The 27547-nt window shown below is 43.3% G+C and overlaps 2 protein-coding genes and 1 long non-coding RNA gene across 5 annotated transcripts in view; all 3 read left to right on the top strand.

Annotated features, from left to right (window-relative positions):
* The window catches only part of isy1 (ISY1 splicing factor homolog), a 31145-nt gene extending 24574 nt beyond the window's left edge, over positions 1 to 6571 (top strand). The window contains exons 7-9 of the mRNA XM_052510266.1: positions 5037 to 5149; positions 5301 to 5393; positions 6071 to 6571. Of these exons, the coding sequence (XP_052366226.1) occupies positions 5037 to 5149; positions 5301 to 5393; positions 6071 to 6178 (314 nt within the window). The 3' untranslated portion in view covers positions 6179 to 6571. The remainder of the gene's footprint in view (positions 1 to 5036; positions 5150 to 5300; positions 5394 to 6070) is intronic.
* LOC127925391 (uncharacterized) lies at positions 4 to 5027 on the top strand. Of its 3 annotated transcripts, none has more exons than XR_008120739.1 (3): positions 4 to 708; positions 742 to 1139; positions 1184 to 5027. It is a non-coding gene; the product is annotated as an uncharacterized LOC127925391 (long non-coding RNA). The 3 variants fall into 3 exon arrangements; XR_008120740.1 differs by having other exon boundaries at positions 742 to 1105; XR_008120741.1 differs by having other exon boundaries at positions 742 to 1071.
* A 2011-nt stretch (positions 6572 to 8582) lies between the features above and the next one.
* LOC118388190 (E3 ubiquitin-protein ligase makorin-2-like) overlaps positions 8583 to 27547 on the top strand; it is a 60992-nt gene continuing 42027 nt past the window's right edge. The window contains exons 1-3 of the mRNA XM_052510268.1: positions 8583 to 8717; positions 23007 to 23135; positions 23268 to 23458. Coding sequence (XP_052366228.1) covers positions 8692 to 8717; positions 23007 to 23135; positions 23268 to 23458 — 346 coding nt within the window. The 5' untranslated portion in view covers positions 8583 to 8691. The remainder of the gene's footprint in view (positions 8718 to 23006; positions 23136 to 23267; positions 23459 to 27547) is intronic.

Below are 27547 nucleotides of genomic sequence, written 5' to 3' on the forward strand. Positions count from 1 at the left end.
GTCCCCTGTTCTGTAACACCCCTCTGCAGTAGATGAATATTGTCCCTGCTGGGTGACACCCCTCTGCAGTAGATGAATATCCTCCCTGCTGGGTGACACCCCTCTGCAGTGGATTAATATCCTCCCTGCTGGGTGACACCCCTCTGCAGTGGATTAATATCCTCCCTGCTGGGTGACACCCCTCTGCAGTGGATTAATATCCTCCCTGCTGGGTGACACCCCTCTGCAGTAGATGAATATCCTCCCTACTGGGTGACACCCCTCTGCAGTGGATTAATATCCCTCCCTGCTGGGTGACACCCCTCTGCAGTAGATGAATATCCTCCCTGCTGGGTGACACCCCTCTGCAGTAGATGAATATCCTCCCTGCTGTGACATTAGCCTTTCCCTCTGTTGTCCCAGGTTGTGACATTAGCCTTTCCCTCTGTTGTCCCAGGTTGTGACATTAGCCTTTCCCTCTGTTGTCCCAGGTTGTGACATTAGCCTTTCCCTCTGTTGTCCCAGGTTGTGACATTAGCCTTTCCCTCTGTTGTCCCAGGTTGTGACATTAGCCTTTCCCTCTGTTGTCCCAGGTTGTGACATTAGCCTTTCCCTCTGTTGTCCCAGGTTGTGACATTAGCCTTTCCCTCTGTTGTCCCAGGTTGTGACATTAGCCTTTCCCTCTGTTGTCCCAGGTTGTGACATTAGCCTTTCCCTCTGTTGTCCCAGGTTGTGACATTAGCCTTTCCTCTGTTGTCCCAGGTTGTGACATTAGCCTTTCCCTCTGTTGTCCCAGGTTGTGACATTAGCCTTTCCCTCTGTTGTCCCAGGTTGTGACATTAGCCTTTCCCTCTGTTGTCCCAGGTTGTGACATTAGCCTTTCCCTCTGTTGTCCCAGGTTGTGACATTAGCCTTTCCCTCTGTTGTCCCAGGTTGTGACATTAGCCTTTCCCTCTGTTGTCCCAGGTTGTGACATTAGCCTTTCCCTCTGTTGTCCCAGGTTGTGACATTAGCCTTTCCCTCTGTTGTCCCAGGTTGTGACATTAGCCTTTCCCTCTGTTGTCCCAGGTTGTGACATTAGCCTTTCCCTCTGTTGTCCCAGGTTGTGACATTAGCCTTTCCCTCTGTTGTCCCAGGTTGTGACATTAGCCTTTCCCTCTGTTGTCCCAGGTTGTGACATTAGCCTTTCCCTCTGTTGTCCCAGGTTGTGACATTAGCCTTTCCCTCTGTTGTGACATTAGCCTTTCCCTCTGTTGTGACATTAGCCTTTCCCTCTGTTGTGACATTAGCCTTTCCCTCTGTTGTGACTTTAGCCTTTCCCTCTGTTGTGACTTTAGCCTTTCTCTCTGTTGTGACTTTAGCCTTTCTCTCTGTTGTGACTTTAGCCTTTCCCTCTGTTGTGACTTTAGCCTTTCCCTCTGTTGTGACTTTAGCCTTTCTCTCTGTTGTGACTTTAGCCTTTCTCTCTGTTGTGACTTTAGCCTTTCCCTCTGTTGTGACTTTAGCCTTTCCCTCTGTTGTGACTTTAGCCTTTCCCTCTGTTGTGACTTTAGCCTTTCCCTCTGTTGTCCCGGTGGAGAGGGAGGCTATCTGTGTAGGAGCTCTATCCAGCTGTATCCTGCTGTGGTCTTGTGACCTGATGGTAATCGGTGATGTGATGGTGCTCAGAGACCATGTGTTCCCTATTAGAGTAAATGTCTAATATTTTTGTCTTATACATGGAGCGCAGGACCACTAATAGCCTCATGAGACCTCTAGCCTCAACTAGAGGGGGGTCTCTAGCCTCAACTTGAGGATGGTGGCCTCAACTTGAGAATGGTGGCCTCAACTTGAGAATGGTGGCCTCAACTAGAGGATGGTGGCCTCAACTAGAGGATGGTGGCCTCAACTAGAGGATGGTGGCCTCTACTAGAGGATGGTGGCCTCTACTAGAGGATGGTGGCCTCTACTAGAGGATGGTGGCCTCTACTAGAGGATGGTGGCCTCTACTAGAGGATGGTGGCCTCTACTAGAGGATGGTGGCCTCTACTAGAGGATGGTGGCCTCTACTAGAGGATGGTGGCCTCTACTAGAGGATGGTGGCCTCTACTAGAGGATGGTGGCCTCTACTAGAGGATGGTGGCCTCTACTAGAGGATGGTGGCCTCTACTAGAGGATGGTGGCCTCTACTAGAGGATGGTGGCCTCTACTAGAGGATGGTGGCCTCTACTAGAGGATGGTGGCCTCTACTAGAGGATGGTGGCCTCTACTAGAGGATGGTGGCCTCTACTAGAGGATGGTGGCCTCTACTAGAGGATGGTGGCCTCTAGCTTCAATTCATCTCTCATTCACTCTCCATGTCTCCTGCTTTCTGTTTCATCATGATATTCTGGAACAAAGCAGTATTGTTGGTGTCATGGTATCTCTCCCCTGAATTTGTGCCTTAAACAACCCAATACACAATACTTAGCCCAATACACAATACTTAGCCCAATACAGCCCAATGCACAATTCTTAGCCCAATAAGGGGCGGCAGGGCCAGTAACCGAAGGGTTGCTAGATCAAATCCCCGAGCTGACAAAGTTAAAAATCTGTCGTCCTGCCCCTGAACAGGCAGTCAACCCACTGTTCCTAGGCTGTCATTGTAAATAAGAATTTGTTCTTAACTGATTTGCCCAGTTAAATAAAGGTAAAAAGAACCTCACAAAAAACAATACTTAACCCGATACAATCCAATACACAACACACTTGAACCCAATACTACACAATACTTAACCCAATACTACACAATACTTAGGCCAATCAAATCACATTTTATTTGTCACATTCAGTGAAATGCAGTGAAATGCTTACTTACATGCCCTTAACCAACAATGCAGTTAACAAAATACCTTTTTAAAAAAGTAAGAAAAAGAATGACAAAAAATTAAAGTGCAGCAGTAAATAATAGCAGGCTATATACAGATGGTAATTTGTACATCTAGGTAGAATTATTAAAGTGACTATGCATAGATAAGAGTAGCAACGTTGGGAGGGGGTTGGGAGCAATGCAAATGGTCTGGGTCGCCATTTCATTAGCTGTTCAGGAGTCTTATAGCTTGGGGGTAGAAGCTGTTTAGAAGCCTCTTGGACCTTGACTTGGTGCTCTGGTACCGCTTGCCATGCGGTACCAGAGAGAACAGTCTATGACAAGGGTGACTGGAGTCTTTGACCATTTTTAGGACCTTCCTTTGACATCTCTTGGTATAGAGGTGCTGGATGGCAGGCAGCTTGGCCCCGATGATGTACTGGGCCGTACGCACTACCCTCTGTCGTGCCATGCGGTCAGAGGCTGAGCAGTTGCCGTACCAGGCAGTGATGCAACCAGTCAGGATGCTCTCGATGTTGCAGCTGTAAACCCTTTTGAGGATCTGAGGACCCATGCCAAATCTTTTCAGTCTCCTGAGGGGGAATAGGTTTGTCGTGCCCTTTTCACGACTGTCTTGGTGTGCTTGGACCATGTTAGTTTATTGAGGTGGACGCTCTCAACCTGCTCCACTACAGCCCCGTCGATGAGAATGGGGACGTGCTCGGTCCTCTTTTTCTTGTAGTCACAATCATCTCCTTAGTCTTGGTTACGTTGAGGGGTAGGTTGTTATTCTGGCACCACCCGGTCAGGTCTCTGACCTCCTCCCTATAGGCTGTCTCGTCGTTGTCGGTGATCAGGCCTACCACTGTTGTATCGTCTGCAAACTTAATGATGGTTTTGGAGTCGTGCCTGGCCATGCAGTTGTGGGTGAACAGGGAGTACAGGAGGGGACTGAGCACGTACCCCTGAGGGCCCCTGTGTTGAGGATTAGCGTGGCGGATGTATTGTTACCTACCCTTACCACCTGGTGGAGGCCCGTCAGGAAGTCCAGGATCCAGTTGCTTAGGGAGGTGTTTAGTCCCAGGATCCTTACTTTAGTGATGAGCTTTGAGGGTACTATGGTGTTGAATGCTGAGCTGTCGTCAATGTATAGCATTCTCATGTAAGTGTTCCCTTTGACCAGTTGGGAAAGGGCAGTGTGGAGTGCAATAGCGATTGCATCATCTGTGGATCTGTTTGGGAGGTATGCAAATTGGAGTGGCTCTAGGGTTTTTGGGATAATGGCATTGATGTTAGCCATGACCAGCCTTTCAAAGCACTTCATGGCTACAGACGTGAGTGCTACCGGTCGCTAGTCATTTAGGCAAGTTACCTTAGTGTTCTTGGGCACAGGGACTATGGTGGTCTGCTTGAAACATGTTGGTATTGCAGACTCCGTCAGGGAGGGGTTGAAATTGTGTTCAAAACAAGTTACAAACAAAATAGCATGGTTGGTTAAGAGCCAATAAGATGGCAGCCATCCCCTCCGGCGCCATCTTCACTAGTCCAATACAACCCAATACTTAACCCAATACTACACAATACTTAGCCCAAAACAACCCTGTACTTAAACCAATACTTAGCCCAATATGTAACCCAATACACAATACTCAGCACAATATAACCCAAGACACAGTACTTAGCCCAATACACAATACTTAACCTGATACAACCCAACCCAGGCTGTATCACAACTGTCCGTGATTGGGAGTCCCATAGGCCGGCGTACAATTGGCCCAGTGTAGTCCGGGTTTGGCCGGTGTAGGCCGTCATTGTAAATAAGAATATGGTCTTAACTGACTTGCCTAGTTAAATAAAAAATAACCCAATACACAATACTTGTCCCAATACACAATACTTGGCCCAATACACAATACTTGGCCCAATACACAATACTTGGCCCAATACACATTACTTGGCCCAATACACATTACTTGGCCCAATACACTATACTTGGCCCAATACACTATACTTGGCCCAATACACTATACTTGGCCCAATACACTATACTTGGCCCAATACACTATACTTGGCCCAATACACTATACTTGGCCCAATACACTATACTTGGCCCAATACACTACACTTGGCCCAATACACTATACTTGGCCCAATACACTACACATAACCTAATACAACTCTACTTAATCGCCTCAAGAAACGTGTGTGTGTGTGTGTGTGTGTGTGTCAGTGATATTGAAGGCAGTGGAGAAATGGAAAACGGAGAGAGAAGCGCGTCTTGCAGGAGGAAGAGAGGAGGTCGAGGAAGAGGAGGAACATATGTATGCTGTAAAGGAGGATGAGGTGAATATCAGTCAAAACATACGGACTCTGTTCCCATTTACTGGCCATTTAAAGTCAAAAGGTATTCCCATGTGTGGCCTACTTGTAAGCATAACATCTGTCTGTCTGTCAGCATTCAGATGATAACCTAACGTTTTGATCTGTTTCTCAGCATTCAGATGACGAGACTAGAGAACAGATGGAAGGAGAGGATGGAACTCTCACATCCTTTATCGCTCACGTCCCTGTGCCGTCTCAGAAAGAGGTGCCTGCATTCACACACAGATCTCTAGACTGTAGAAAGTCATGTTCCAACTCGTCTGAGTGTGGCTCAGTATATTAATGTTAATCTATTAGTATGTAAATCTCTGTTTCCAGATTGGAAATGGTTAGGGCTAGTTTAATGATATGTCTTTGATCCTCTTCAGGTTAAGTTAAAAACATGCACAGGAACTTAGTAGTCGACAAAGTATTTTTTTAAACGCTTTGGGCTGGATTTGTTATGTGTATTTCATACATGCATAATATATGAGCAGACTTACTGTTTTACCTCAATTAGGAATGAAATCCCTAGTTTGAAGGGGACTGTTTTACCTCAATTAGGAATGAAATCCCTAGTTTGAAGGGGACTGTTTTACCTCAATTAGGAATGAAATCCCTAGTTTGAAGGGGACTGTTTTACCTCAATTAGGAATGAAATCCCTAGTTTGAAGGGGACTGTTTTCTGGAAACTGTGGCACCATTTTTCCCTATATGGGCCAGCACCCTAGCAGTTCGAATTCTAGCCAATGAGCTTCTGCCCCTCGCCATTTGAGTGACAGCTAGCAAGAGGCACATCATACACACACACAGCAGAGCGATGACGTACACTGTTTTCTGGGACGTGAATGCTACTTTCAGAACTACTGGCTAAGAGCCTCTTGAATAAATCTTTGTTTCTAGATTGAGGAGGCGTTGGTGAGAAGGAAGAAGATGGAGCTCCTTCAGAAGTACGCCAGTGAGACCCTGATGGCCCAAAGTGAGGAGGCCAAGACACTACTGGGGCTGTAGTGGAGAGATGGAGATCTAGGACTGAATAGGCTGGAGTGGAGAGAGGGAGGAGAGATCTATCTATAGGTCTAGGGCTGAAGGACTGAATTAATGTTGGGATGAGGTGTCATGACCTGCTTTTCCCAGACTATATAACCAGCTCCTTCTTATTCTTAGTGCTAGTACTAAACTAATCAGAGATTTGGCTGTAGCAGGAACAGACCTGGGACCAGGTTAGTCATGTGAATGGGATAATGTCTTGTTTGGTCTGTTGGAGGTACAGAACCACATTGTGTTATATCATGATGTAATGTTACAAGCCTTGTAAATAAATAACTTTTTTTTTACAATTTTACATTTTCCGAAGTAAACTCTATTTTCATCTGAATAAATATTGTCCATCATTCCTTTCCACTACTGGTAGTGTTGATTCTAGCATTCCCATTATTGACCAGTTGAATGTTTCTGCTTTAGTCCCTCATCTCATGCCTCCCATCACCCTGTACTGACCTGTAAACAGATTGGAGGAGGCTAGGTCATGTGACAGTAAGACCATAGGAACTAGTGTCTCACTCCCCAGCAGGACTTAAATATACACTGAGTGGACAACATGTTCTTTCCATGACAGACTGACCAGGTGAATCCAGGTGAAAACTTTGATTCCTTATTGATGTCACTTGCTAAATCCACTTCAATCAGTGTAAATGAAGGGGAGGAGACAGGTTAAAGAAGGATTTCTAAACCTTGAGTCAATTGAGACATGGATTGTGTATGTGTGCCATTCAGATGGATAGTGGGCAAGACAAAAGATTGAAGTTCCTTTGAAAGGGGTATGGTAGTAGGTGCCAGGCGCACCGGTTTGTGTCAAGAACTGCAATGCTGCTTTTTCACGCTCAACAGTTTTCCGTGTGGATCAAGAATGGTCAACCACCCAAAGGACATCCAGCCAAATTGAACAAGAAGTTAATTTCACATACTAATCGTATCAATCGGAAAGAATACTCTAAAATGTATATATAAAAAGGAGCTGTATACAATTTCTTAACGTAATATTATTGTCCAGATTTCAGTGACAAAGCTGTAAGTTAAGAGCACACTAGGCTACGCTGCTGCCTCACAACAGCACTCAAGCTAACTGGCTAATATTGGCTACGCTGCTGCCTCACAACAGCACTTCCAGACACATGAGAGAATCCTCAATTTGACAATTTTGGTCTAGCTGGTAACTGTCAATGATGTGTTGTTGTGTACTATTAGGCCTATATATACTGTACAGTCATGGCCAAAAGTTTTGAATGGCACATACATTTTCACAAAGTCTGCTTCAGTGTCTTCAGATATTTTTGTCAGATGTTACTATGGATTACTGAAGTATAATTACAAGCATTTCATAAGTGTCAAAGGCTTTTTATTAACAATTACATGAAGTTGATGCAAAGAGTCAATATTTGCAGTGTTGACCCTTCTTTTTCAAGACCTCTGCAATCCGCCCTGGCATGCTGCCAATTCACTTCTGGGCCACATCCTGACTGATGGCATGATGTCAATTCACTTCTGGGCCACATCCTGACTGATGGCAGCCCATTCTTGCATAATCAATGCTTGGAGTTTGTCACAAGTTGTGTTTTTTTTATGTCCACCCGCCTCTTGAGGATTGACCACAAGTTCTCAATGGGATTAAGGTCTGGGGAGTTTCCTGGCCATGGACCCAACATATTGATGTTTTGTTTCCCCGAGCCACTTAGTTATCACTTTTGCCTTATGGCAAGGTGCTCAATCATGCTGGAAAATGCATTGTTCGTATTGTTGCATTTTGGAGCTGCCTTACTCAAGACAGCAAAAAAGAAACCATGTTTGTTCGCAGCTATATTAAATTGTTTTTTTCCCCAGTTTGTAAACTGATAGTGACACCTATTAATGCCAAAATAACATTCAAAACAGGCAAAAATAAGATTACACTAATCATGTGGGGCTCAAACTCTGAACCTTTTTACACTTCTTGCATTGCATTGGGTTTTGCACGAATGCTCTGACGTGTATATTTTATATCCCAACTTTACATCGAGTGGTTAATACTCATCAAACATCAGTAATACAGATACACTTTGCTCCCTTTCCCCATACGGGTCATTAGACGTGCATTAACTACTTCTGGAATTTTTAGCCTATGATATTGTTTATCAATGTCCAACATTAACACCATCCACCTCCTGGTCACTTTTCCCAACGCCTTCTTCACCATCCTCTTGACTTCAAACGGGTTTCCCCAAATAAATCCATTCTAAGACTTCACTGTTGTCCACTGATTTTTCTCGCTAACTGTACTGGACGTGCTTTCAGCTTTTCGCTTCAAACGACCCTTCTGCTTCAGCCATTTCCCCGGCGACCAGTCTGCCAACAACGCGTCCGGAACCTTAACATCGGAACCTTATTTTAATTGATTCTGGAGGTTCATAGGCGGGTGTTTCGGTTTGCACTCAAACGTGACAACGATAACATAAATACTGTTGCGCCAATGTTATTGATGAACAAAAATGAGCACGAAGCAAGTCACCTGCAGGTAGAACTGTTTAATGGTTTAACTATTCCTTGAGTACGTTTCTTGCCTCGAGCTGTGTGATGTTTCCGGTCTTGCAATTAGGAAATGTTAGCGAGCTTCTTAGCTAGCTGGCTGGCTGGCCAACATTAGCTAACTCTTTACCGTTGCTAGTTAGCTTCCTAACGTTAGCGTTGAAGCTGAGACCAGTCTGGTGCAACATATGAGAACATGCGGTAGTGTGTTGCTCAGATTGAACATGTTCATGGATCACGCGATTGGTGCTTTTGTTGGCTAGTTAACACTAAAGTGTAGCCTAGGCAGCCGACAGTGGGCGCTAGATCTGCATTATAATCAACTAGGATTGATGATGAAGCCAGTTGGACCGGTTTTATATAAATAGGCTGGACACATGACATTTAACAAAGCTTTTCAGATAACTAGTTCATTGCATCCACCGGGGAGCCCGGTTTCATAATATGACCATAATTCTCAGCTACTTGCCGTACTTTTGAAGTAATCACGAAAAACAGGCCTTATTTTAGGGCATTTTTCACCCTACCAGCTCCTATTAGTTATATTGAGCACCATGGCACCAACTCTCCTTCTGAATGTACTATTCCCGGCCCATTGTTCTATGTCACAATTTCTGCTTCGCTATTGTTCGCAATCATGCTGACTACACAGCTCGCATCCACGAGCATTGCAAAATAAATTTAAACATTCATGTTATATAATTATTGCACCAATGAGCTCTGCTTTGCCAAGCACTAAAATAGAAGTCAGTTCTATTTGTGACGCTGAACTCGGTGCAAGTCCTGCCTCTCCCATCTCCTCATTGGTTATACCCACGTGTTTGATTGAAAGATGAACTGAGTTAGGTCGGTTGTCATGGTAACTATGAAAGTTAATAATGATGACTAGAAATGATTCTGTTGACTGTTTTATGAGTGGATTAATTGTCGGAGTGGAGGACCTTGTGCATTTCAGCTAAAATAACTCAACGTTTATATCCCAGGACAAATTAGCTAGCAACCGCAAGCTAGCTAAATAGGACAAATTAGCTAGAAACTGCAAGCCAGCTAGCTAAATTGCCATAAATGTTTAATGCTCTTCGACCTGTCCCCAAATTAAAATAATTGGTTCAGAGTTTTTGATATTTCAACCCGTGGGTCGTGATTGCGTTTGGTGTAGGGGGACAAAATCAATGTGCGAATGATGGCGCACGACCGGATGTTGATTTTTGTACCCCCACACCACCACGACCAGGACATGCAGCTGTAAATATCAAAACAAACTGAACCAATTCTATTAATTTGGGGAGAAGTCAAAATGCATTAAACGTTTATGGTAATTTAGCTAGCTAGCTAGCTTGCTGTTGCTAGCTAATTTGTCCTATTTAGCTAGCTTACTGTTGCTAGCTAATTTGTCCTATTTAGCTAGCTTGCTGTTGCTAGCTAATTTGTCCTGGGATATAAACATTGGGTTGTTATTTTACCTGAAATGCACAAGGTCCTCTACTCCGACAATTAATCCACAGTTAAAACTGTAAACCAAATTCCTTTCTCATCATCTCTCCTCCTTCCTCAGGCTTCTTTTTTACTTTTTGGACTTTATATGGCAGTTGGCAACCGACTTTACTAGAGGTCAACTGATTATGATTTTTCAACACCGATGCCGATTTATTGGAGGACCAAAAAAAGCCGATACCGATAAATACATTTATTTATTTTATTTATTTATATATATCGTTGTAAGTTTACATTCACTTTAGTCAAATACATTTAAGATCTGTTTTTTCACAATTCCTGACATTTAATCCTAGTAAAAATTCCCTGTTTTAGGTCAAGTTAGGATCACCACTTTATTTTAAGAATGTGACATTTCAGAATAATAGGAGAGAGAATGATTTATTTCAGCTTTTATTTCTTTCATCACATTCCCAGTGGGTCAGAATTTTACCTGCACTCAATTAGTATTTGGTAGTATTGCCTTTAAATTGTTTAACTTGGGTCAAACGTTTCAGGTAGCCTTCCACAAGCTTCCCACAATAAGTTGGGTGAATTTTGGCCCATTCCTCCTGACAGAGCTGGTGTAACAGAGTCAGGTTTGTAGGCCTCCTTGCTCGCATACGCTTTGTTCTATTGGATTGAGGTCAGGGCTTTGTGATGGCCACTCCAATACCTTGACTTTGTTGTCCTTAAGCCGTTTGTTGCTTCAATATCTTTCCACATAATTGTCCATCATCATGATGGCATCTATTTTGTGAAGTGCACCAGTCCCTCCTGCAGCAAAGCACCCCCACAACATGATGCTGCCACCCCCGTGCTTCACAATTTGGATGGTGTTCTTTGGCTTGCAAGCCTCCCCTTTTCCTCCAAACATAACGATGGTCATTATGGCCAAACAGTTCTATGTTTGTTTCATCAGACCAGAGGACATTTCCAAAGACCAAAGTACAATCTTTGTCCCCATGTGCAGTTGCAAACCGTAGTCTGTTTTTTTATGGTGGTTTTGGAGCAGTGGCTTCTTCCTTGCTGAGCGGCCTTTCAGGTTGTGCCGATTATAGGACTGATCTTACTGTGGATATAGATACTTTTGTACGTGTTTCCTCCAGCATCTTCACAAGGTCCTTCGCTGTTTTGGGATTGATTTGCACTTTTTCACACCAAAGTGTTTATACTTGCGTACTGTTGTTTATACAGATGGAACGTGGTACCTTCAGGCATCTGGAAATTGCTCCCAAAGATGAACCAGACTTGTGTAGGTCTACAATTTTTTTTTCTGAGATCTTAGCTGATTTATTTTGATTTTCCCATGATGTCAAGCAAGGAGGCACTGAGTTTGAAGGTAGGCTGTTAAATACATCCACAGGTACACCTCCAATTGACTCGAATGATGTCAGAAGCTTCTTAAGCCATGACGTAATTTTCTGGAATTTTCCAAGCTTTTTAATGCCACAGTCAACTTAGTGTATGTAAACTTCTGACCCACTGGAATTGTGATACAGTGAAATAATCTGTCTGTAAACAATTGTTGGAAATGCACAAAGTAGATGTCCTAACCGACTTGCCAAGACTATAGTTTAACAAGCAATTTGTGGAGTGGTTGAAAAACAAGTTTTAATGACTCCAACCTGTGTGTGTGTGTGTGTGTGTGTGTGTGTGTGTGTGTGTGTGTGTGTGTGTTTAGTGAGCCACCAATTGTGCAAGTTCTCCCACTTAAAAAGATGAGAGGCCTGTAATTTTCATCATAGGTACACTTCAACTATGACAGACAAAATGAGGAGAAAAAAAAATCCAGAAAATCACATTGTAGTATTTTTAATGAATTGATTTTCAAATTATGGTGGAAAATAAGTATTTGGTCAATAACAAACAAGCAAGATTTCTGGCTCTCACAGACCTGTAACTTCTTCTTTAAGAGGCTCCTCTGTCCTCCACTCGTTACCTGTATTAATGGCACCTGTTTGAACTTGTTATAGCAATTATAACTATTTCTCTCTATACCATTTGTATTTCATATCTTTGACTATTGGATGTTGTAATAGGTACTTTAGTATTGCCAGCCTAATCTCGGGAGTTGATAGGCTTGAAGTCATAAACAGCGCTATTCATCCCAGCATTGCTAAGAGCTTCTGTTTGACTGAATGATTACGTGCCTGCTGCTGCCTACCACCGCTCAGTCAGACTGCTCTATCAAATGTCAAATCAGACTTAATTATAATAAACACAGAAATACGAGCCTTAGGTCACTGAGGCTGGCCAAAAATCTTGCAAATTAGTTTGCAACGAGCCAGGCGGCCCAACCTATTGCATATACCCTGACTCTGCATGCAATGAACGCAAGAGAAGAGACACAATTTCCCTAGTTAATATTGCCTGTTAACATGAATTTCTTTTAACTAAATACGCAGGTTTAACCTCTTGCTCCTACCTGACACGCAGGCGTCCCATCTAGACATCTGGAAATGCAAATGCGCTACGCTAAATGCTAATAGTACTAGTTAAAACTCAAACGTTAATTAAAATACACATGCAGGGTATTGAATTAAAGCTACACTCGTTGTGAATCCAGGCAACAAGTCAGATTTTTAAAATGCTTTTCGGCGAAAGCATGAGAAGCTATTATCTGATAGCATGTAACACCCCAAAAGACCCGCAGGGGACGTAAACAAAATAATTAGTATAGTCGGCACTACACAAACCGCACAAATAAAATATAAAACATTCATTACCTTTGACCATCTTCTTTGTTGGCACTCCTAGATGTCCCATAATCAATATTGGGTATTTTTATTCGATTAAATCGGTCCATATATAGCCTAGATATCGATCTATGAAGACTGTGTGATAAACGGAAAAAATAGCGTCTTATAACGTAACGTCATTTTTTAAAATTAAAAAAGTCGACGATAAACTTTCACAAAACACTTCGAAATACTTTTGTAATGCAACTTTAGGTATTAGTACACGTTAATAAGCAATCAAATTGATCACGAGGCGATGTATATTCTTTAGCTGTCCGTCTGGAAATAATGTCCGGGTAAATCTCAACCAAAATATCTGGTCGGAGACCTGAACAAATGGCTTGTCTCTTCTTCGTTTGACCAAGAAACAAAGCCTAGGCAAATGACAAGACTGTTGACATCGTGTGGAAGCTGTAGGTATTGCAACCTCAGCCCCATTTATTGTGGTTTGCCTTTATCAATGGGTTGAAGTGGCGGATGGATATATATATTTCCATTTTCAGTGATCAGATTTTCCTGCGCTTTTCGATGAAACGCACGTTCTGTTATAGTCACAGTCGTGATTTAACCAGTTTTATAAACGTCTGAGTGTTTTCTATCCACACATACTAATCATATGCATATACTATATTCCTGGCATGAGCAGCAGGGCGCTGAAATGTTGCGCGATTTTTAACAGAATGTTCGAAAAAGTAGGGGGTAGGAGTAACAGGTTAAAAAAGAAAAGAAAAAGGCATGTTTATGGTTACATTTGTGCAACGATTGTGCTTTTTTCCCCCCGCGAATGCACTTTTGTTAAATCATCACCCGTTTGGCGAAGTAGGCTGTGATTCGATGATAAATTAACAGGCACCGCATTGATTATATGCAACGCAGGACAAGCTAGTTAATTCATATCAACCATGTGTAGTTAATTAGTGAATATTGATTGTTTTTTTTATAAGATAAGTTTAATGCTAGCAACTTACTTTGGCTCCTTGCTGTACTCGCGTAACAGGTGGTCAGCCTGCCACGCAGTTTCCTCGTGGAGTGCAATATAATCGGTGTCAATGAGGAGATGGGAGAGGCTGGACTTGCAGCGTGTTGAGCATCACAAATAGAACCTATTTCTAATTTAACGCCTGACTACGCATTCTCTCGCTGAGGTGCGCAAGCAATGATTTATTTTGCAGTGTGGATGTGGTGATGATGTGAGACCTGCCCACGTTGCTGGTAGTTAAATTGTAAACAACAACAAAAAATGACTCATTGAACTCTGGTCGTCCCATTGTTTCCTATATGGAAATATCTCGCAATGTGCATATTTCGATTTTTTTTTTTTTCAAGTCTGACACCATTTTAATCATGAGAATCTCCTCTTTCTAATCATGTAAGTCTGGGCAGCGAGCTCTGTTGTCATCCAATGCTAGCTCAAAATACTTTTTGCCCTTGGAACACTGAGCTCCCCCCATTGTTTTCCTATGGAGATGCATGCCGGTCTATTTCACCAAATATTTCATTATGTATATTTAGATTTTTTTCAAGTCAGGCACCATTTTAATCAGGAGAATCTCCTCTTTGTAATTATCTAAGGCTAGGCAGTGAGCTCGGTTGTCACTGATCACTAAACCAGAGATAGCCCAAAGTTTTAATTTTTTTCCTGCTTTCTCATTACGCAGACAAACACAGTTGACACCATCAAGGTACAGATGTTTACTTAGTAATCTGTCGTTCTGCCCCTGAACAAGGCAGTTAACCCACAGTTCCTAGGCAGTCATTGAAAATAAGAATGTGTTCTGAACTGACTTGCCTTGTTAAATAAAAGGTATAAAAAAACTTTTTTTTTTAATAATCGTAAATTGGCGCCCAAAAATACAGATTTCCGATTGTTATGAAAACTTGAAAACGTCCCTAATTAATCGGCCATTCCGAATAATCAGTTGACATCATTTCCCTCCCTATCTAGCTATAATGGCAGCTGTTGGGGGAAAAAACGGGAAAAATGTGCACTGTCTTCATAAAAAAAAAATGTCCACCATTTTCGGAAAATGTAGGTTGTTGCACACCACATTCAGCCAAGGGTGTGCAACGTCCTAAGTTAATGGAAAACTGGTTTCATTAGGACGGTAAGTGATTCTTTGCAGCCTGAATGCTTTATGTACAAGCTGGAACACCAGTGTATTGCCTGGAATCCACATCAATCCTAGATGATATTGCAGATCTGCTGCCTGCTATTGGCTGCCTAGGCTACAAAAAGTGCAGCTACAGAGTGTTATAACAGATCATGTGATTTAACCAAAGATTTATGGTTTCCATTACTGGGAGTTACAAGTTAGGTATTGTGATGTAGCACAGAGAATTTTCGGCCAACTTATACTATCTTTGTTCTCGTTTCGGCCAAACATGTATCTTTTAAAATGTCGGTGTGTAGTTGCAGGTGGCGCATTTGAATTTAGAAAATGCATTTTTCTCTATGTAATCCAACAATGTGTACGCCGCCATCTGTCCATTTCAAATCTTCTCATTGAGTGAGACAGGTGGGTCCACCCCAAAGTGCCTCGCCATGATGACACTTGCCTGTCTTGATTAATGAGAGATTTGAAATAGACAAGATGGCGGCGTACCCATTGTTGGATTACTAAAAGGCCGTCCTAAGAGGAAGTTGCTGCACCAATTTCCAGTAATTCCTGTCCGAGAGTGGACATTGTTTATTTGGTTCCACCTCTAAGACTGATGCAGCCTGCAAATATATATTCAGGAATTGGAAGTGGGAATGTTGTGGGGATTTCCACATTTAGCAGAGAAATAACCACAAATAGGCCACTGACTGACAGCTGTCAGTGTAGCTAGCTGACATGCTAACCTCAGCCTGACAGCTGTCAGTGTAGCTAGCTAATGAAATTTATGTCAATTTTCAGTTAAGACAGGTGTACTGTAAATCAGGTGAAAAATAATCATTTCAAAAAATACTACCAGCCTACCTGTGAAGAGTCTCAATTAAACCGGGCCTATACGACCTGTTTGTCTCTTGCCGTTTGATCATTCCAGTGAAGCTGTCGGGTTCCAGAAAACATTAATATTTGTACATGAGAGAACAAAGAACCAATAATATAGCTATTTAATCATGTGCATTTTCAATCTGGCCTAGTCTGTAATCCCAACATGTTTCAAGCTGACCATCATTGTCCCTGTTCCCAAGCGCTCCAAGGTAACCTGCCTAAATGACTGTTGCCCTGTAGGACTCACATCTGTAATTATGAAGTGCTTTGAATGGCTGATTATGACACAATTCAACACCATCATCCCAGACACCCTAGACCCACTCCAGTTCGCATTTCAAAGATGATGCAACCTCAGTTGCGCTTCACACTGCCCTCTCCCACCTGGATGAGGGGACACAACTATGTGAGAATGCTGTTCATAGACTACAGTTCAGCATTCAACACCATAGTCCCTTCCCAGCTCATTACCAAGCTAGGAACCCTGGGACTGACCCATCCCTCTGTAACTGGATCCTGGACTTCCTGACGGGCCGGCCCCAGGTGGTGAGGGTAGGCAACTACGCCATGTTGACCCTCAACACGGGGGCCCCTCAGGGGTCACTTCCTGTACTCCCTGTTCATCCATGACTGTCTGGCCACTCAGGACTCCTACACCATCATTAAGTTTGCTAACGTCACGACGGTGGTAGGCCTGATCACCAACGGCAATGATTCAGCCTACAGGGAGGAGGTCAGAGACTTAGCAGTGTGGTTCCAGGACAACAACCTCTCCCTCAACATCAGTAAGACCAAGGAGCTGATTGTGGACCATAGGAGAAAGAGGGGAGAGCACGCCCTATACACATTGACAAGGCTGTTGTGGAGCAGGTCAGTAGCTTCGAGTTTCTTGGCGTCCACATCACTAACGAACTAACATGGTACACACACACCCACACCGTCATGAAGAGGGCATGACAGCGCCGCTTCCCCCTCAGGAGGCTGAACAAATGTGGCATGGGCCCTCGCATCCTCAAGTTCAACAGCTGCGCCATTGAGAGCATCTTGACTGGCTTCATCACCGCTTGGATATGGCAAATGCATCGTCCTTGACTGCAAAGAGAGGCAGATAGCCTAGTGGTTAGAGCGTTGGACTAGTAACCAGACGGTTGCAAGATCGAATCCCCGAGCTGACAAGGTCAAAATCTGTCATTATGGCCCTGAACAAGGCAGTTAACCCACTGCTCCTAGCCCGCCATTGAAAATAAGAATGTGTTCTTAACTGACTAGCCTAGTTAAATAAAGGTAAAAACAAATAAAAAACTAAAAGAGCTACAGATGGTGGTGCGGACAGCCCAGTGCCGAGCTCCCTGCCATCCAGGAACTTTATATCAGGCGGCATCAGAGGAAGGCCCGAAAAATTCCCAAAGACTCCAGCCACCCATCCATCAACTGTTCACTCTGCTTCCATCCGGCGAACGGTACTGGAGTATCGGCTCTTGGACCAACAGGCTCCGTGACAGCTTATACCCCCAAGCCATAAAACTGCTAAATAGCTGGACTGCTAATTAGTCAATTAATGGTACTCAAACTATCTGCACTGATTTGTCTTACACTAATCCTACGCACACTCACTAGACTAAACAGTGCCTTCAGAAAGTATTCACACCCCTTGAGTTATTCCACTTTTTGTTGTGTTGCAGCTTGAATTCAATTTTTTTTAAATGAGGATTTTTTTTTGTTGTCACTGGCACCACAATTTCAAAGTGTGTGTGTGTGGGGTTTCTATTTATTTAGACTATTTTCCACATTGTAGAATAATAGTGAAGACATCAAAACTACGAAATAACACATGGAATCATGTAATAACAAAAAAGTGTTAAATAAATCAAAATGTTTTATATTTGAGATTCTTCAAAGTAACCACCCTTTGCCTTGATGACAGTTTTGCGTACGCTTGGCATTCTCTCAACCAGCTTCATAAGGTAGTCACCTGGAATGCATTTCAATTAACAGGTATGCCTTGTGAGTATAGAGACTAAGTGGAGTCGCAATTCAACGGCTTAGACACGAGAAGTATGTGGCAGGGTCTACAGACAATCACGGACTACAAAAGGAAAACCAGCCACGTCGCGGACACCGACATCTTGCTTCCGGCCAAGCTAAACACATTCTTTGCCCGCTTTGAGGATAACACAGTGCCACCGACTCGGCACGCTACCAAGGACTGTGGGCTTTCCTTCTCTGTGGCCGATGTGAGTAAGACATTTAAACATGTTAACTCTCGCAGGGCTGCCGGCCCAGAAGGCATCCCTAGCCACGTTCTCAGAGCATGTGCAGACCAGCTGGCTGGTGTGTTTACTGCCATATTAAATCTCTCCCTATGCCATTCTGCTGTCCTCACATGCTTCAAGATGGCGACCATTGTTCCTGTACCTAAGAATGCAAAGGTAACTGAAATAAATGACTACCGCCCCGTAGCACTCACTTCTGTCATCATGAAGTGTTTTGAGAAACTAGTCAAGGATCATCTTACTTGTCACTCTAGACCCACTTCAATTTGCTTACCGCCCAAATGGGTCCACAGACGATGCAATCGCCATCACACTGCCCTATCCCATCTGGATGAGGAATGCTGCTCATCATTAAGCTTGAGACTCTGTGTCTGAACCCCGCCCTGTGCAATTGGGTCCTGAACGTCCTGGCGGGCCACCCCCAGGTGGTGAAGGTAGGAAACAACATCTCCACTTCGCTGATCCTCAACACTGGGGTCCCATAAAGTGTGTACTCAGCCCCCAACTGTACTCCCTGTTCACCCATGACTGCGTGGCTAAGCATGCCTCCAACTCAATCATCAAGTTTGCAGATAACACAACAGTGGTAGGCTTGATTACCAGCAACGACAAGACTGCCTACAGGGAGGAGGTGAGGGCTCTGAGTGTGGTGTCAGGAAAACAACCTCTCACTTAACATCAACAAAGGAGATGATCGTGGACTTCAGGAAACAGCAGAGGGAGCCACGCCCCCTATCCACATCGACGGGACAGCAGTGGAGAAGGTGGAAAGCTTCAAGTTCCTCTGTGTACACATCACAGACCAACTGAAATGGTCCACCCACACAGACAGTGTGGTGAAGGCGCAACAGCGCCTCTTCAACCTCAGGAGGCTGAAGAAATTTGGCTTGTCACCTAAAACCCTCACTAACTTTTACAGATGCACAATTGAGAGTATCCTGTCAGGCTGTATCACCGCCTGGTACGGCAACTGCACAGCCCTCAACTGCAGGGTTCTCCAGAGGTTGGTGCGGTCTGCACAACGCATCACCGGGGGCAAACTACCTGCCCTCCAGGACACCTACAGTACCCGATGTCACAGGAAGGCCAAAAAGGTCATCAAGGACAACAACCACCCAAGCCACTGCCTGTTCACCCTGCTACCATCCAGAAGGCGAGATCAGTAAAGGTGCATCAAAGCTGGGACTGAGAGACAGGGAAACAGCTGTCTCAAGGCCATCAGACTGTTAAATAGCCACCACTAACACAGAGAGGCTGCTTCTCATATACACAGACTTTCATTGGCCACTAATAAATTGAACACTAGTCACTTTAATAATATCTCCATACTGTCACTACAGTCCCTGGTTCGAATCCAGGCTGCATCACATCCGGCCGTGATTGGGAGTCCCAATTGGCCCAGTGTCGGCTGTGGTAGGCCAACATTGTAAATAAGAATTTGATCTTAACTGACCTAACTGACTAACTTAACTGACCTACCTAAAAAAAAAAATGTATCATGCATTACTCATCTCGTATTCTATTGTATTATATATATTATATATAGAATATACTGTATTCTATTCTACTGTCTTAGTCTATGCCGCTCTGACATTGATCGTCCATATATTTATATATTCTTAATTCTATTCTTTGCTTAGATTTGTGTGTATTGGGTATATGTTGTGAAATTGCTAGATTACTTGTTAGATATTTCTGCACAGTCGGAACTAGAAGCACAAGCATTTCACTACAACCGCAATGACATCTGCTAGCCATGTGTATGTGACCAATAACATTTGATATGTTAAGTTCATTTGTGGAATTTATTTTCTTAATGCATTTGAGCCAATCAGTTGTGTTGTGACAAGGTAGGGGTGGTATACAGAAGATAACCCTATTTGGTTAATGACTAAGTCCATATTATAGCAAAAACAGCTGAAATAAGCAAAGAGAAATGACAGTCCACCATTACTTTAAGACATGAAGGTCAGTCCATCATTACTTTAAGACATGAAGGTCAGTCCATCATTACTTTAAGACATGAAGGTCAGTCCATCATTACTTTTAAGACATGAAGGTCAGTCAATCTGGAACATTTCGAGAACTTTGAAATATTCTTTAAGTGCAGTCGCAAAAACCATCAAGTATTATGATGAAACTGGCTCTCATGATGACCGCCACAGGAAAGGAAGACCCAGAGTTATCTCTGCTGCAGAGGATAGGTTCATTAGTTAACTGCACCTCAGATTGCAGCCCAAATAAATGCTTCACAGAGTTCAAGTAACAGACCTCTCAACAGAAACCGTTCAGAGGAGATTGTGTGAATCAGGCATTATTGGTCAAATTGCTGCAAAGAAACCTCTACTAAAGGACACCAATAAGAAGAGACTTGCTTAGGCCAAGAAACACGAGCAATGGACATTTAGACCTGTGGAAAATCTGTCTTTGCTCTGATTAGTCCAAATTTGAGATTTTTGGTTCCAACCGTTGTGTCTTTGTGAGACACCGAGTAGGTGAACGGATGATCTCCACATGTTGTTCCCACCGTGAAGCATGGAGGAGGAGGTGAGATGGTGTGTTGTTCCCACCATGAAGCATGGAGGAGGAGGTGAGATGGTGTGTTGTTCCCACCATGAAGCATGGAGGAGGAGGTGTGATGGTGTGTTGTTCCCACCATGAAGCATGGAGGAGGAGGTGAGATGGTGTGTTGTTCCCACCATGAAGCATGGAGGAGGAGGTGAGATGGTGTGTTGTTCCCACCGTGAAGCATGGAGGAGGAGGTGTGATGGTGTGTTGTTCCCACCATGAAGCATGGAGGAGGAGGTGAGATGGTGTGGGGGTGCTTTGCTGGTGACACTGATTTATTTAGATTTCAAGGCACACTTAACCAGCATGGCAACCACAGCATTCTGCAGCGATACGACAACCCATTTGGTTTGCGTTTAGTGGGACTATATTTATATATATATTTTTTTAACAGGACAATGACCCAAAACACACCTCCAGGCTGTGTAAGAGCTATTTCATCAAGGAGAGTGATGGAGTAGTGCATCAGATGACCTGGCCTCCACAATCACCAGACCTCAACCCAATTGATATGGTTTGGGATGAGTTGGACCGCAGAGCAAAGGAAAAGCAGCCAAGTGCTCAGCATATGTGGGAACTTCTTCAAGACTGTTGGAAAAGCATTCCAGGTGAAGCTGGTTGAAACAATTGTAAGAGTGTGCAAAGCTGTCATCAAGGCAAAGGGTGACTACTTTGAAGAATCTCAAATATAAATCATATTTGATTTGTTTAACACTTTTTTTTGGTTACTACATTATTCCATATGTGTTATTTCATAGTTTTGATGTCTTCACTATTATTCTACAATGTAGAAAATAGTAAAAAATAAAGAAAAACCCTTGGATGAGTAGGCGTGTCCACACTTTTGACGCGCGTGTGTGTGTTAGAGGTCGACCGATTAATAGGAATGGCAGATTAATTGGGGCCGATTTCAGGTTTTCAAAACAGTCGGAAATCTGTATTTATGGGTGCCAATTTGCCAATTACATTTTTTTATATATATATAATTTTTATACCTTTTTATTTAACTAGGCAAGTCGGTTAAGAACACATTCTTATTTTCAATGACGGCCTAGGAACGGTGGGTTAACTGCCTCGTTCAGGGGCAGAACGGCAGATTTTCACCTTGTCAGCTCGGGGTCCAATCTTGCAACCTTACAGTTAACTAGTCCAACGCTATAACCACCTGCCTCTCGTTGCACTCCAAGGAGACTGCCTGTTACGCGAATGCAGTAAGCCAAGGTAAGTTGCTAGCTAGCATTATCTTATTTTTAAAAAATCTACCAATCATAATCACTAGTTAACTACACATGGTTGATGATATTACTAGTTTATCTAGCGTGTCCTGTGTTGCATATAATCTGACTGAGCGGTGGTAGGCAGCAGCAGGCTCGTAAACATTAATTCAAACAGCACTTTGTTGCGTTTTGTCAGCAGCTCTTCGTTGTGCGTCAAGCATTGCGCTGTTTATGACTTCAAGCATATCAACTCCCGAGATGAGGCTGGTGCCACCGATGTGAAATGGCTAGCTAGTTAGCGGGGTGCGCGCTAATTGCTTTTCAAACGTCACTCGCTCTGAGACTTGGAGTGGTTGTTCCCCTTGCTCTGCATGTGTAACGCTGCTTCGATGGTGGCTGTTGTCGTTGTGTTCCTGGTTCGAGCCCAGGGAGGAGCGAGGAGAGGGACGGAAGCTATACTGTTACACTGGCAATACTAAAGTGCCTATAAGAACATCCAATAGTCAAAGGTTAATGAAATGCAAATGGTATAGAGGGAAATAGTCCTATAATTCCTATAATAACTACAAACTTCTTACCTGGGAATATTGAAGACTCATGTTAAAAGGAACCACCAGCTGTCATATGTTCTCATGTTCTGAGCAAGGAACTGAAACGTTAGCTTTTTTTACATGGCACATATTGCTCTTTTACTTTCTTCTCCAACACTTTGTTTTTGAATTATTTAAACCAAATTGAACATGTTTTTTTTTAGGCTAAATTGATTTTATTGATGTATTATATTAAGTTAAAATAAGTGTTCATTCAGTATTGTTGTAATTTTCATTATTACAAATACATACCAATTAAATCGGCCGATTTAAAAATAAAAAAAATGATAATAATAATTTAATTTTGTATTTTTATATCGGCTTTTTTGGTCCTCCAATAATCGGTATCGGCGTTGAAAAAAACATAATCGGTCGACCTCTAATCCACACGCTAGCTAGCTTGCTTATTCTGCTGTTTTTGTGTGTGTTGCTATGCAGGTATTTTCTCCACGGAGTCTGCCGAGAGGGGAATAGGTGCATGTTCTCTCATGACCTGACCACCAGTAAACCTTCAACCATCTGTAAGTTCTACCAGAGAGGTGTGTGTGCCTACGGAGACCGCTGCAGGTAAGATCCAATATCCTGACCACACTGATGGGCTGGAATGTACAGTTACTGTATGAGTTTTATGCTCATCTATAGTGTTCAGTAAATGTGTGTTTATTATCATTGTGTGTGTTTGGACTGTCTGTGTTGTAGGTATGACCACATCAAGCCATCTGGTGGTGGTGGTGGAGGAGGAGGGAGAGGTGTGCCCATGGACCTCCCTAACAGAAACCCCATCACTGCTGGGGCCTTCATCCCCCCTGGGGTGCCTGGACCTCTCGCCCCCACTGCTCCCCAAGCCAGGCATCAGGGGGGGAAGAAACCGCTGGTGCTGAGAGATCGAGGTATGCAAGGTGGAATCTCACTGACCACATTTACATGCACACCAGTGTCCCATTATTATTCTGTTTTTGAGTTGACGCTAGGACTGGGCGATATATCAAATTAATTGGATTCATTTAAATGTTATGTTTTTGCGTGATATTGGAAATGCCTGTACCAAGAATCAAGGTTTTGTTATTTTTCACTTTTATGAATGTTTGTCCGCTTGTTCTCATGTTGTCTTTTTGGTCTCGTTCGCTCCTTCTGTGCTGTGCATCTTCCCATTTACACCAGAGATCTGTATATAATGACGAGATGCTCACGTCTCCGTCGTAACAATGGGAGTCGTCTCAAAGGTAGGAAGGCAGGCGACAAGCTTAAGGACAAAATAAGCCCATAGAAAAGCTTTGGCCTTATTTTGGACAGATTTTATCAAGAGTGAAACCTCTCGCTTTGCACCTTCCTCTATGGTTTACACACCACACCAAGCCCCTCCCCTTCCTCTCACGCCAACAACATTGAGAGGTCACATCTTCCCTTCTGACAAAGCGGTTTCAACTCGCTAGTTGCATTTGAGGTTTGGTCCAACAGAATCGGCCATATCAGTCAACTTCTCCTCCAAATATCAGTCATTGGTGTGAAGAAAATAAGGAAATTCAGGGGGCCTTGTGAGCATTTGTCTGCGAGTGTGTAACCCGCCTCTACCATCCATTCTATTGACCAACGTGCAATCACTGGAAAATAAACTGGATGATCTCCGCCTGAGACTATCCTACCAACGGAACATAAAAATTAAATTTATGTTTCACGAGTTGTGGCTGAACGACGAACGGATAATATTATTTTGGCTGGGTTTTCTGTGCATCGGCAGGACGGAACAGCTGTGTCTGGTAGGACGATGGGTGGGTGTGAAACTATTTGTCAATAACAGCTGGTCTGCCAAGTGTTTTCCACACTATCTACCAAGAGAGTTTTCATCTATATTTTTCGTAGACGTTTTATTTACCACCACAAACCGATGCTGGCACTAAGACCACACTCAACCAGCTGTATAAGGCCATAAGCAAACAAGAAAATGCTTATCCAGAAGCGGCGCTCCTAGTGACCGGGGACTTTAATGCAGGGGAACTTAAATCAGTTTGACCTAATTTCTACCAGCATGTTACATGTGTAACCAGAGATTAAAAAAAAATGTTAGACCACCTTTACTCTACACACAGAGACGCATACAAATCTGACCATAATTCTATCCTCCTGATTCCTGCTTACAAGCAAAAACTAAAGCAGGAGGTACCAGGGACTCGTCAGATGACGCGGATACTACGCTACAGGACTGTTTTGCGGGCACAGATTCGAATATGTTCCAGGATTCATCCAATGGCATTGAGGAGTATACCACCTCAGTCATCGGCTTCATCAATAAGTGCATCGACGATGTCGTTCCCACAGTGACCGTACGTACATATCCCAACCAGAAGCCATGGATTACAGGCAACAGAGCTGCACCTTTCAAGGATGGGGACAATAATCCAGACGCTTATAACATATCCCGCTATGCACTCAGACGAACCATCAAACATGAAAAGTGTCAATACAGGACTAAGATTGAATGCCACTTAATGACTAAAGCATGGACAAAGCATAATGCTAAAGCATGTGGTATATACAATTTAGATTAAGACAAATGCATAAGCAAATTAGTTACAAATAATAAGGGGTGTCTGTTTATAGTGACTTTGTTTTCAACCTATTGCACCCACAAAGCTCATCACTAAGCTAAGGACCCTGGCACTGAACCCCCTCCCTCTGCAGCTGGATCCTGGACTTCCTGACGGACCGTGCCCAGGTGGTAAGGGTAGGCGGCATCATATCTGCCCCACTGATCCTTAACACGGGGCCCCTCAGGGGTGTGTGCTTAGTCCCCTCCTGTACTCCCTCTTCACCCACGACTGCTTGGCCAAGCACGAGTCCGACACCATTAAGTTGCTGGTGACACAACAGTGGTAGGCCGGGTGGTAGGCCTGATCACTGACAACGATGAGACTGCCAGGTCTCTGACCTCCTCCCTATAGGCTATGTCGTGACCGCTCGAGCCTGTGGATTACTGAACATAACGCGCCAACCAAATGGAGGTATTTTGGATATAAAAATAATCTTTATGGAACAAAAGGAACATTTATTGTGTAACTGGGAGTCTTGTGAGTGCAAACATCCAAAGGTAAGCGATTAATTTGATTGCGTTTCTGACTTTCTTGACAAATCTACTTTGCTAGCTGTTTGTAATGTTTTGTCTGCTGAGAGAGATGTCCTTACATAAACGCTTGGTTTGCTTTAGCTGTAAAGCTTTTTTGAAATCTGACATGCCAGGTGGATTAACAACAAGCTAAGCTGTGTTTTGCTATATTTCACTTGTGATTTCATGAAAATCAAATATTTGTAGTAATTTAAATTGAAGTTGGCGCTCTGCAATTCAGCGGATGTTGAGGAAAATGATCCCGCTAGCGGGATGGGTGCGCCAAGAAGTTAAACAGCTTGGAAAATTCCAGAAAATGATGTCATGGCTTTAGAAGGCTTCTGATAGACTAATTGACATCATCTGAGTCAATTGGAGGTGTACCTGTGGATGTATTTCAAGGCCTACCTTCAAACTCAGTCCTTCGTTGCTTGCTTGACATCATGGGGAAATCAAAATAAATCAGCCAAAACCTCAGAAAATAAATTGTCCACCTCCACAAGTCTGGTTCGTCCTTGGGACAATTTCCAAACGCCTGAAGATACCACGTTCATCTGTACAAATAATAGTACATAAGTATAAACACTATGTGACCACGCAGCCATCATACTGCTCAGGAAGGAGACTCATTCTGTCTCCTAGAGATGAACGTACTTTGGTGTGAAAAGTGCAAATCAATCCCAGAACAACAGCAAAGGACCTTGTGAAAATGCTGGAGGAAACTGGTACAAAAGTATCTATATCCACAGTAAAACAAGTCCTACGTCGACATAACCTGAAAGTCCTCTCAGCAAGGAAGAAGCCACTGCTCCAAAACCGCCATAAAAAAAGTTTGACTACGGTTTGCAACTGCACATGGGGACAAAGATTGTACTTTTTGGAGAAATGTCCTCTGGTATGATGAAACAAAAATAGAACTATTTGACCATAATGACCATCATTATGTTTGGAGGAAAAAGGGGGAGGCTTGCAAGCTCAAGAACACCATCCCAACCGTGAAGCATGGCGGTGGCAGCATCATGCTGTGGGGGGGCTTTGCTGCAGGAGGGACTGGTGCACTTCACAAAATAGATGGCATCATGAGGGTGGAAAATTGTGGATATATTGAAGCAACATCTCAAGACATCAGTCGGGAAGTTAAAGCTTGGTCGCAAATGGGTCTTCCAAATGGACAATGACACCAAGCATACTTCTAGAGTTGTGGCAAAATGGCTTAAGTACAACAAAGTCAAGTTATTGGAGTGGCCATCACAAAGCCCTGACCTCGATCTCATATATTTTTTGGGGGGCAGAAGTGAAAAAGCGTGCACGAGCAAGGAGGCCTGCAAACCTGACTCAGTTACACCAGCTCTGTCAGGAGGAATGGGCCAATATTCACCTTATTGTGGGAAGGTTGTGGAATGCTACGGGAAACGTTTGACCCAAGTTAAGCAATTTAAAGGCAATGCAACCAAATACTAATTGAGTGGATGTAAACTTCTGACCCACTGGGATTGTTATGAAATAAATAAAAGCTGAAATAAATCATTCTCTCTACTATTATTCTGACATTTCACATTCTTAAAATGTTGATCCAAACTGACCTAAGACAGGGAAATTTTACTAGGATTAAATATCAGGAATTTTGAAAACGGTGTTTAAATGCATTTGGCTACGGTGTATGTACACTCCTGACTTCAACTGTATCAATGATGCCGCTCTTGCTGCTGGTGATTCTCTGATCCACCTCTATGCAGACGACACCATTCTGTCTACATCAGGCCTTTTGGACACTGTGCTAGCAAACCTCCAAATGAGCTTCAACGACATACAACACTCCTTCCGTGGCCTCCAACTACTTTTAAATGCTAGTGAAACTAAATGTATGCTCTTCAACCAA

Source organism: Oncorhynchus keta, unplaced genomic scaffold (assembly GCF_023373465.1).
Source record: "Oncorhynchus keta strain PuntledgeMale-10-30-2019 unplaced genomic scaffold, Oket_V2 Un_contig_5523_pilon_pilon, whole genome shotgun sequence".
Taxonomy (NCBI): Eukaryota; Metazoa; Chordata; class Actinopteri; order Salmoniformes; family Salmonidae; genus Oncorhynchus; species Oncorhynchus keta.